The sequence below is a fragment of the Sprattus sprattus genome (assembly GCF_963457725.1).
Source record: "Sprattus sprattus genome assembly, chromosome: 13".
NCBI classification, from domain to species: Eukaryota; Metazoa; Chordata; class Actinopteri; order Clupeiformes; family Clupeidae; genus Sprattus; species Sprattus sprattus.
This window is the reverse complement of record NC_137911.1, coordinates 3,418,175-3,430,620: the sequence shown is the minus strand read 5'-3', so window position 1 is coordinate 3,430,620 and position 12,446 is coordinate 3,418,175. Positions and strand designations below refer to the sequence as shown.

Here is a 12,446-nt window from a genome sequence, read left to right as displayed (position 1 = left end):
AGCAGCGATGTATGACTTGGACAATTGTAAAGAACATAGAGGTGGTCAGAAATCAAAACTAAATGTATATTTTCAATGAATATGTGAGTATGCACATGTAGTGACTAACTTGACAAACTTGAGACAATAGGATCATTCCATAGAAATAAAGACTCTGAAGGAACAAGAACAGAGAGAGAGAGAGAGAGAGAGACATAGAAGAACTGAGTGGCCCAGTACACAGGGGGCCGGGCTGCCTTCCCCATTCAGCTAGTCTGCCTGAGCTTCATTAATTCAACACGGGGCCCCAAGAGGATCCCACATCCCTCTGCAGAGGTCCCAGACTATGCTCCTCACCAGGTTACATGACTCTCCAGCATCCACAGCCTGTTCTTATGCACACAAACATACGCACACTTGCACCCTGTTGTGTATTACACACATCTTACTGATGCATTATTCAAAGCCAGTATTTGGGCTTGAGATACTTGGGAGTAGAACATTCAGCATTAAAATAGACAACAACCATTTCCATTGTATAGTGAGTAGTTGTAACCAAGTTTGATTTCCAGGTCCCGGCAGTCAAATTTAGCTATGGGCAGGAACTTCATATGTATATGGATAATGGTAAATAAGGTCCTGAATTCTGAGCAGCAGGGGCAGTAGAAATGTGTATCTGTGTGTGTGCATGCATGTGTGTGTGTGTGTGTGTGTGTGTTTGTGTATGCATGTGTGTGTGTGTGTGTGTTTGTGTATGCATGTGTGTGTGTATGAGAGCACGTGCACATGTGTGTGTGTGTGTGTATGTGTGAGACAAGGCAAAAGTAATGATGTGATGAATGCTCTACATCCATACCACAATGTTCTTCACTGCTCCTGATGCTGTAGTACTGCTTGGTTAGCATGAACAAGCATGTGCTCGGCATATCATGAAAAGGGAAACAGTGCCTTAGATCCTTCTTAGCTGCATTGCTAAAACAACAAAATATACTTTATTATATATGTATAGTATATTAGAAAATTACTGCTTTACCAATTAGATATGCAGATGTATTTTCTGGCTCATTTAAATGGAAGACTGCCGGCATTTCCCCCTCAACAGCCTGTGCAATTATGCCAACATTATTGGACAGATCAAGTGTTGCGTCCCAAGATGTCTTAAATAATTAGAAATCCCTCCCATTATCTGGGTGATTTCAATCAGAATGCCAATTCCTCTTTCTTGCTGTGGGTTTTTGGGGATAAATAAAGCCAAAAAGATTGTTTTCGGTGAAGTGTGGTAGCACCTCTTCCTGTTGGCTTTAACATACAATCATCTTAATCATGCATGTTGATTTATCAAGCAACTGCAGCACAAAGCAATCCAAATGATGTGTGATAAAGCTGTTATTGCTTTGGTTTGATCCCTAAGTAACCAACATGAAATGTATACTTGCATTGTAAATTGCTGGGAATACAAAATAATATCAACATATAGTAAGGATGGGCATATCTCCCCAGCCCCCTGTGTACTGGGCCACTCAGTTCTTGTCTTTATCTGCTCTCGTTCCCTTATAGTCTTTATATAGTTTTAAATATATATTATACATATATATATTATATACTATATAAGTTTGACATCAAGTGAAGATCTTTTAGTTTTGCTACATACAGTACAAGCATCTCAATGGCAGTAGCTGTAAATGCACACTAGGTACATGAAAACGGAATACTCTATATGCAGTGCGAGAACCTTTTGCATATCGACACTCAATACAAATAAATCAGTGGAAAACAACTAAATACCACATTCAGAAAGGTTTGTACAACTCTCAACCATTATACAAAATACACACACACAGATAGAGACACAGTCTTGCTGGTAATACCAAGCCGGGCGATGTGAATATTCACAAAGTGTTTTCAAAGACGGCCTGATGGTGAACAGCAGATGATTTAGACCATAGGATTACTGAATCAAACCTGCACCCCCCTGATATCCTTTCCATACAGTTTTTCCATTAAACTCAACATTCCTAAACTAATTTAGTCTGGTATCAAAGGTTATTTTATTAAACATAAATAGAAACTGGAAAAAGAAAGGTTGTTTCCTTACACAGTCCCTTCCTCAGTATTTATATGTCAATTTCTTTTATGGGTTTTCAGGACCTGTGCCAGGGCCCAGGGGTGTATTAGAGAAGTCAGGTTCTGTAAGTAAATTACAGTAAAATGGCAGGTATTCCTCCTCAAAATCTAAACTGACTTTTACAGGCTTACTGTCAAGGTCTATTACCTCATCTACCAGTAAGAAAAGTGGGCTGGGTTCAGCTGGGTTCTCCAGCAATTTTACACTTAGAAGTACGTTCATATATATATTTGACTGGAAGGGCACATAACATGTTTTAACATCTGCAAAGATTAAGAATGAGGACAAGTTTAGATGAATGATGATGGGACTTAATGGACATATCTTTATCCACATAAAAATGCAAAGTAAGGAAAGACTAAATGTTTATATCGCACAGGGCCTCATTTATAAAACGTTGCGTAAAAACCATCCTACATTTTGTCTAAGACATTTCCTGAAATGAGCGTAAGTGAGATCCACAGTAAACAGACGTACACACAAAAAACACGTGTACGCCAATCCTTCGGTTATAAATCACAAATGGTCGTGATATTGTGCGCAACTGAATCTCCGCCCTCAAAACGCCCCTATTTAATCTAATCAGCATATTATCAATGCACAAACAGAGCGCATCCTCAATACACAAACTCTCTGTGACAGTGGCAAGCAAGAAAGAAACATGTAAACAGAAGAATTAAAGTGAGGCTGACATCGACGTTCTGCTGATGGAACAGCAGATGCGGGCCAAAACATCGTTAGAAAGCCTGTCTGGTGGCGTAATGGAAAAAGCAAAGTATGTGAAATGTAGTAGACACGTCTCCGAAGCACCAGTAGCCGCATCTACGGCAGCAGCACCATGGCTTTGGTGCGCTCCATACCGACCGCACACGGGCATGTGCTGTATTGAAGTGGGCTTCCTAGGCTGTTTGAGTGTGCACAATCTGGATGAGAATACATTGGCAACCCTATTTTACGCAGGAAATCCTCTTTCACAATTTGCTGTTCCTGGGCACTGTATGGAATTCTAATTGATGCGGGCATATAGAGGGATAATACTGCAAAGAACATCGGGCTAAATTCTGCTTAATGATGACGGGGATTGCTCGACTGGTCTCCAATTTCTCCTCGGAACGTTCCTGTAGCCAGGAATCCAACAGCCAAAACCTGAACCTGTATGGCCTGGTTGCATCTGGTGCGCCTCTGTAGACGAGAGGCCATTTGGGCACAACGCTCTCGGCAAGCGGTACCTGCTTATCAGCCATACATCATCTTGTGTCAAAAAGTCTGCGCGATCACGAAGAAACCCTTTCTCTCCTTATTGCGCAGTTGGCAATATCCTCCAACAACGCCAATGCAGCCATATCTCCTAATGAAAACTAAGCCACTATTAGACTTTCTATAGGCTATAGATCGAGCGAAATGTTTTACACTTGTAAATTCAAACGGAATACCTATTAGACGTGAATCTCATTAATGTGTGAATTGTTCTAATAGTTTAATTGATTTTATTGAGCGAAACATTAGCCCTAATGGTGACGGTGGTGCTGACGTTGATGAAACTGCGTGTCGGCACTTTGAGTTCTAAATTCCTGCAGTACTCCAGTATTGCCACAAGGAAATGTACTTACACGAACTAAAACCAGACGTAGAGATACGTCCTTTTCTACGTCTAAGACGGTTTTTATAAATCTGTACTTAGATGTGGATTTGATCGCACGCACAGTCTAAGATCAATTCTGTGCGTAAGTACGTTTTATAAATGAGGCCCACAGTCTCTCTCCATGTGTCCCAGCAGAGGAAATGAGGAAAAAGTGGGAAACTCAAAGAGATACTAGTCAAAGCATGGGCAAATGGAACAAAGGTAATTTCTCTGAAGGTTCAAGGCTTTTTTTAAAGTGTTCAATCCCATTCTTTGTTCTCCTCCCTGTAGCTTACTAGAACATCTAGGTTGATATACAGGGGAAGCTGTACAGCTGGAACTGCTAGCTAAGTGGAAATAATTTACATTTACTCATTTGGCAGATGGTTTTATCTGAAGCAACAACAACAATCAAACTTCAGTAAATTAGGAGAACTTGGAGTACTAAATCTTCTAAAAATGCTTACTGCGCATGCCCCAAATTTTGCTTGCCGAAACTATTGCAATACTATTGCTAACTAACTACTAACTCCCCCATAAAACTATTACAATACTATTGCTAACTAACTACTAACTCCCCTCATTAAACTATTTCAATACTATTGTTAACTAACTCATTCCGTGACACATGGAAATGCATCTTGTGTCTTGAAAGAAATAATTCAGTTCACAAAGGTCTGGTTGTTTAGAAGTAGAGGTCGACCGATATATCGGGCCGATATTTGTCATTTTTAATCTATCGGCATCGGCCGATATCTGTGTTTAGTAGCGCCGATTTATAGTCAGGCATGTCCGCGGGCAGCCCCGTGTTATTGGTACCGGCAGAACGTGTTGAGACCGCATGTGAAGGACCCCAACCCAAAACTTCCTGGGAGATAAGGTAAGGCTTAAATTCTGCTATTTCAAAGTTGTATGGTGGTAACATATTTACTAGGTTATATATGTTACAAGTAAACTATGAAGTGTTGCTTCACTTAGTGAAAGGGGGAAAAAAAAAAAAAACGAAAAGCATTAAACCGTCGAGAGCTGTAACATAAGGCTACAGCTGATTGAAGGCCACAGCTTACTTGTCCTTGCTGTTAACTTGAAGGACTATACTCGAAATCTAGTAGCAGCTTGCTTGCTTACAGTAATATGTTGGCCCAAAAGTTATGAGTTCTGCTTAAATGTTCCTGTATTGGAGTCGAAAAATGGCCCTCTGTTCGTGGGGTGGAGGAGGCAGCATGATGTTGCGCTACGTTATGCTACTCCGCCCCTCTCACAGACAGCTCCGTGCTTGGAGACACAGAGCAGCCATGGAGCAGCTCAGAACGGTGTATGACATTTGTTCAGAAGCGTGGTTTAGGTGACGCAGACAATTGAGCTCCTGCGTCACGTGACTTTTGGTTGTCGGACGCCATTTTGGCAGTAAACATTACTACCGGCGCCAGCCTTCAAGAGTTCCTACCGAGCGAATATACGTATATAAATAATAATAATAATAAATAAAATATAAATTAAGGTTGAAAATGACAGCCACTTAGGTTGGGTAGGTTCAAAAACACAAACTATCAAGTTACAGATGCACTGCAGTAGCTACCCAAGATAATAAACAAACATGCTAACGTGACATTGCCGTACCTAGTCAAGCTAATAAACAAACAATGCTAACGTGACACTGTCTATCAAACTGGGATAATTTAATACTTACCCTTGCAGTGATGATGCCAAAATTACAGAGATTAAATATAAGCGACCCATATAACGCTCCTGGGGTGCTTTTCAAGAGCATAACATCCTACAACGAAGAATATTTACCTGACTTGCGCTACGCTGACATACACAGCTATCTGCTCAATTCTCCCTCAGTTTACACTGGGGACTCATACATGGGGGGAGCATACAAAGGCTTGTAGGCTTATAAATGGTGTCAGTCCGGCTTCGTAACACAACTTCGACTGTGGAGTCTTGCATCCAAAAACTTCGGCATCATCACTGCAAGGGTAAGTATTAAATTATCCCAGTTTGATAGACACGTTACGTTAGCATTGCTTGTTTATTAGCTTGATCAGGTACGGCAGTGTCACGTTAGCATGTTTGTTTATTATCTTGGGTAGCTACTGCAGTGCATCTGTAACTTGCTAGTTTGTGTTTTTGAACGTACCCAACCTAAGTGGCTGTCATTTTCAACCTTAATTTATATTTTTTGAATTTCATACATAGGTTAATCACTCCCAACGGCTAAATGACAGTCAACTGAAGCCATGACAGCCAGTCAGTGCCTGCCAGATAACTGACGCGATTACTGCCAAAATGGCTACGCCCATCGTTTTTCGGCACGCGACCAGCAACTATGACGACAGGCGCAGGAACTCAATAGCCGAGTTTCCAACTTATTTACATCAAAGAAAATTCACCTCAAGAACATGCGCAGCTGTGTGTGTTTCTATCAACGTGTTTGCGAATAAAAATGGATCGTTAGCCTGATGAAGTAATGTATTCAGACCAATGTCTGTATATAGCCTACGTCCACAGTAAAGTAGTATAACGTTAATAGTCAAGAATGTGAGAAATCACAAAGGGTTTAGCATTGCCCTTGCAAGTCTGTGCATCATGACAGTTACATTGTTATTTATGTATTTGTGTGATTACTACTGCTAGATTATGGTAATTTGGTTTTAAAAGCAAAAGGTTAAAAACAAAAACAACACATAAGGGAAGGTTTTGTTTCTTTTACGCATTTTTCTAAATATATTAGTGTGTAATATTTTTATATTTTCCAAGTTAATTTATTTTTATATTTTCCAAGTTAATTTATTTTATTTATAAAATATTTATTTAATTTTTCTTTAAATGAATATTTTAGTTAATACTTGCGCCCAAACAAAACTCATTAGTATGACTCAAGGTTCAAGTCAGAGTTCAATAAATGTTAAAAAAGGTTAAAAAAAATTGTGTGCATCTACTTATTATTAGTGTGACGCTTTAGCATGCAAATTAACGGGAAAACTTTTAGATATCGGCCCTAAAAATCGGCCAAATATCGGCTATCGGTTAACCCTGACCTCGGCATCGGCATCGGTTATAGAAAAACCCATATCGGTCGACCTCTATTTAGAAGGACTGTTTAGATGAACCAGAACATGAATTATGTCAACTGACATCAATTCTGTTACATTTTGTACATGAATTAAAAGGTGTACCAATCACGAATGCCTCATATGTTCAAACCAACTAACAATTACAGCCTCTCAAAACCCTAGCTGATCAGAGGTAGAGTAGAGATGGCGCCATGCGACTCCTTTCTGTGTACTTATTTAGTATAGTGTGTCTCACTTGCCACCCTTATTACAGTTTTTTACAATTGCTAAAACACTAAAACCCACTTGCTGAACAAAGTTCTCAGTTGCATGAACTCATGTAGCTAATTGGGCAGTCTGTTGTCAATACCTTAAACTATTTATCATGGTAAAACACAATTTGCAGGTCTCACTTAGACTTTTCAGCAAAACTCTAAACACATTCTCAGTCTTAAAACACTTTCTGCACTCTAATTCACATGTCATCCATAATGGTGAACACGAGTGGCAACAATCAAATACAAATAGAGAACAAATGTCATTGATTGAACACAACCACTCAAAATTGATTTAACTTGTATCAAATGATGTGACACAATATGAGCCAGTTTAGGGAGCAAACAGGTTGTTGAAGGTGGGAAGGAGAAAGTCTGAGAATGAATAGAAGAAACAATGTGAGGGGAGGAGGACAAGTAAACACCACGTTGACTCCTTTGATTTGTGTCCCTATACAGTAACTGTGGTAGTGTATATTGTAGTAGGCCTACAGTGCATTGTAGGCTGTATAAGGACAATACGTAAACAAGCCCTGAACATTGTGCTTTCTATTTGGTACAGTAACAATACTGATTGCTCAATAGATTTTGACTGGTTGCAGGTTCATATCAACAAAGAACAAAAGTGAGTTGTGAGTAGTGAGATGCAGGGTACAGTACTATAGGGGTACAAGAAGGAGAAAGAACCAACACAAATTAGAGCAAAGCAAAGTAGTAATTTCTTAAACATTTGTATAGCCACTATGAGAGAACATGTTTTCATTCATCAAAAGTCAATCATAGATAAATATGAAATTTGTTTTGAGGTAAAACATTTTTTACTTCTTCCTGAGAACTATATGTTTTGAACAGTGTGTTTTCTATTTTTTGGTGTATTGTTTACTGACTGCTTGAAAGTGTATACAATTTTGAACACTTTGTTTATGATTTGACAGCAGTGTTTGATTTTGAGCACAGGTAAAACTGTTTTGAGGCGAAAGTTTAATTTTGCAAGAGAATTTAGAGGTTTTGTAAATAGTGCTTGAAGATGAGGTTTTGTGTTAAGAGTTTAGAGAAAATGAGTGACTGTTTCAAGAATGTGTTTTAACAATTGTAAAAAACTGTAAGCTCATTCCTCACTTGTTTTCCTCTTCAAAGGCTTTTTGTCTAAATGTGATTTCATCCTCACTTCAGCAGTCACCCTGCCTTGTCTTTCACTTTCATCCTCACACAGAAGAAAAACACACTCTGTCAGCTTGCACCACCTCTTGCATCCAGGGAGAAGCAGCTCTGATTATTATGCCATTAAAATAGCAGCCCTCCATTGAAAGGAATGGACGGATCTCTTCAATCTGAAGGATGTCCTTAGCTTTCCTCCCTTCCTCTTCATCTTCTTGCTGTCCTTGTTATGTCTTTCTGTCATTCTTTTATTCTTTTCTTCCTCATCCCTTCTTCCATCCCTCTGCTGAAATTACCCAGCGACGCGTGCCTGCGTTTCTAATTGGCATGGCTATCCCCGGAGACACCCCCCTCCTCTTGTACTAATGAAAAGCCTCGGCCTTAATTACACTTTCCAAACGCTGATTGTTATTGACAAAACTCCTGTGGCTCAGACAAACGGCACAAGATTAGGTCCATTACAGGCAGCCCTCTGAGAAAAAGAAAAAAAGAAAGACAGGGAACACATGAGGGTGGGAGGGTGAGACATAGAAGGAGGTTTTCAAACTGACAATGCAAAGTGAGGATGAGAAACCAGGAGGGATAGATAGAGAGAGAGAGAGAGAGAGAGAGAGAGAGAGAGAGAGAGAAAGAGAGAGGAGAGAGAAAGAGAGAATGAAATGATAGTCACATTTTTTTATTTTCCTTCATGTATCTCTTAATTATTCAGGCAATTGGTCCTCTTAAGAGATGGCTCTTCTGCTCTCTTTTGTGGTGGCCTTTGAGTCAGCGTTCAATGTGTTTAACAGGAGGACAAAGGCTGACCTCTAAATATGTGATGTCCATCCTTTGTCAACAGCAGAGGCTGCTGCTGCTGGTGGCTGCAAACAGCCGGGTTTGGACTAATGCCTTTGTTTGAGCGCAAAAAGTGGTACATAGACTGTTTAAAGCTGATCCACCGGGCGGGCCTAAGATCAACACCTAGACATTGGTGTTTGGACACCTGCATCCTGTCCAAACCAAAAATGTTTCTAACTATTTGATAGATGTTTAAATCCACAGTTTAATCAGTCTAAACCAGGTTGATTTTCCTGAGGTAAAAATATCCCCACATATTTCTGTCCCTCTCTGAAACCTCATCACTCTTAATTCATACGACAGTAATCAATCAAATCGTCCAACTGTTCTACAATCTCATCATATGCATACTCATAGACCAAGACATTGTCCACCACCAATAAAACAACAATTATATTCTAAAATTTGAAATGCATGAATGAAAATCATCTCATGGTAATGTGTATCACTGTGAGTCAACTCAGACCTTCACACATTCTTGGTTCAGTTGTGGTCAGTGATCTGTTCTAATGGAAGTGTGACAACAATCTGAAAAACCGTCTAGCTATGCTATCTTCAGCATGGGCTTTTATCTAGTCCATGTGGAAACCCTTTCATCAGATACTGTAATTCTATATGCATTTTTGATGATCAAATGAATCGATCATGCTGATGATGTCATTGCTGGCGCCACAGAAATACTCAGGCCTCTCTCTATGTGCTTAGCTAAGGCAAGTTTGCTTAATGATCTATCACAATGCATTTCCGGGCTACATTAGGAAGTGGCCTAGTTGACCTCCACTGATGATTTTACATTATGAGGAAATTAAGGAACTGTGCTTTTAATTGCTACTACTCCTACTACTACTTGTTGTTCAAACCAAATCCATACTTTTGAATACATCTGTTCCTTATTATTTAATGTAGAAGAAATATCTAATCTAGCATTGTCAGGCAACCGTTTATAGCTCATGTTTCACTGTGACAATAGTCTGGAAAGCTTCAACATAATGGGACAAGTTAAGAGGTGTGGGCTGTAATTTAGGTGAGGAGACGGTACATTTTAGCATTTCTTGTGAGCTGTTAGCTGCTACTTGCCACAATTGTTGTTTTCCTTCTTAATGTTTTTTTTTTACTTTTGTTCCTCTTGTACCACCTTATTTAAAAGTGTTATTTTAAAATGTAGCAAGGTGTACATAGTATAGACTGGAACTGGAACTGACTCTAAAAGACTGATTTGAGTGTTTTAGTACAAGTGTTTGTTTTCTATGGTGAATAAATAAATATGGATAGCATGCAAAAATACACCCTTAATAATGTGTAGCAGGGACAAAACCATGAGCAAGAGTGAGCAAGCCTATTCTGTTCTTCAACTCACGGATTTAGGGCAGTAGGGAGTGCTCTGTGTTCCTGTGTGTGTGTGTGTGTGTGTGTGCGTGTGTGTGTGTGTGTATGTGTGAGTGTGTGTGTGTGTGTGTGTGTGTGTGTGTGTGTGTGTGTGTGTGTGTGTGTGTGTGTGTGTGTGTGTGTGTGTGTGTGTGTGTGTGTGTGTGTGTGTGTGTGTCTGCAAACAATGCAGCTGGTTAGGGCAGTGGGGACCAAGAAGCAGGGACCCCCTTAGAAGTAGGTCAAGGGAGAGTGTGTGTTTGTGCATCTGATAAATGAGAATGTATTTTTGTATGTGTGCGCACAGGTGTGCGTGTGTGTTATCTTACAGGTGTAAAGAACCGCAATAAAGGGATAGGGGAAAATACAGTGATAGAGGGAGAATAAAATTAAGAAAGAACACGATAACACACACAAAATATTAAACAAAACATGACACGGGATATAAACAATACCTTGTATCGTTCTTTTAAAGAAGGCTTTGCAAGCCTCGCAGGAGGCCACACCATAGTGGTACCCCGAGGCAATGTCACCACACACCAGGCAGAGACGCTTTGGGATGGAGTTGAGCATATACTCGCACTTGATGGATGAGTCCTCCATGATGGTGCTGGAGCAGTCATCGTAGCGTTTGCGGCAGGCTCCGTTGGGGCCCAGGCCAGCTGACGTGAACATAGGGGGGGAGTCCAGGCCATTGGGGTGGCTGGTCAGACCACTGCCATAACCACCGCTGGCGTCCGAGTTGCCACTTGGGCTGTGGTGACTTACTGTGTCTATGAGGGAGGAAGGACTGGAGGGCTCGGTTTTAATGTAGGAACCACAGCTAGAGGGCAGGTGCCTCTCATCAGCGGCCATTCTGTTCAGCAGCCTGAAAAGAGCACAGGAGAGTCTACAGTTAAAAAGAGACTAAGACAACGTTTGAAGCTGCAGCTGTGGGCGAAGAACCAGGAGGCATACATTAATTTTAGAGTCAAATCTCAATATTTGCTGCAGTGTGAGGGAGAGAGAAAGAATTGAGAAGATGCTGGGCTCTCCTCTGTCTGGTGCTGACAGATCTGAAGTGATCCAAATTAAACACATTGTGTGAGAGGGTGAAGACATTCCACCAAAGCAGAAACAAAACCATGGAGGAATCAATCTAATAGTGGCCTCTCACACGTGTGCTCACAGCTTACTTATAAGTATGAGTGTGTGTGTACAGAAGGGCAATTAATGAATTAAATAATTAATCAACACTTAAAATAAATACTACCTGCTCTACTTTTGGCTAGGTGATTTTGTATTGTTAGTCTTACATACACCATCCAATTGCTAACACATATAACAATATTTCACATTAACATCAAATAAGAAGAGCACAGACATGAACACACAAAGGACAGAAACCCTCTAATGCCTCAAAAACTCAAATATTATGTAGTTGTAACCTAATCTGAATTGGTCTAACTTAATCTAAAGATATCTTAATGTAAAGCTTGAGAAGCTTTATCATGTATAGTTTATATGTGCATGGGAACATGCCAGAGCAAAATGGCAGCACCACCTGCAATCCATCCATAAAGAGCACAGGCAGATGTAGAGGAGGGAGGAGCAGGAGATGTCTATTTGAGTCAGCATTGAAGCGCAAAATGAACATGGTGGTAGACTTGTGATTTAAAAGCGGTGTTTTGCACTTAGGTGTGTGCATGCATGCTTCCACTATAAAATAGAAAGTCTAGTACCAATATTGAATGAGAACTTCAGTCAATTCCTATCAGAGCTGTACAGGCGTGGCCTGTCAAAATCAAATGATTTTTTGTCAGGACTAACTGGGTTTCAGAAACCTGATGCATTTTGAAGCACCATTGTCCACTACTGCTAGTAACTTGTACAACAGAAAACGAAAGCAGTAAATTAAGAAAACTAATTGTGTCAGTGTGTGATGAAAATATAATATAAATTTCAGTTTTAAATAATATAGAATAACATTTTATTGAAACAGATTATGGTATGTTTGTGTCATTGACTGCAACACCATAGCCAATCAA

General features: G+C 40.0%; 1 protein-coding gene across 4 annotated transcripts in view; it reads right to left on the bottom strand.

Annotated features, from left to right (window-relative positions):
- esrrb (estrogen-related receptor beta) overlaps positions 1 to 11,287 on the bottom strand; it is a gene marked incomplete at its 3' end in the record, with an annotated part of 40,208 nt that extends 28,921 nt beyond the window's left edge. For 3 of the 4 annotated variants that reach the window (XM_080850758.1, XM_080850759.1, XM_080850760.1), the window contains exon 1: positions 10,875 to 11,287. In XM_080850758.1, the coding sequence (XP_080706884.1) occupies positions 10,875 to 11,274 (400 nt within the window). In that variant the 5' untranslated portion in view covers positions 11,275 to 11,287. The remainder of the gene's footprint in view (positions 1 to 10,874) is intronic. The other variant, XM_080850761.1, reaches the window with a different exon arrangement.
- Between the last annotated feature and the right edge of the window lie 1,159 nt (positions 11,288 to 12,446).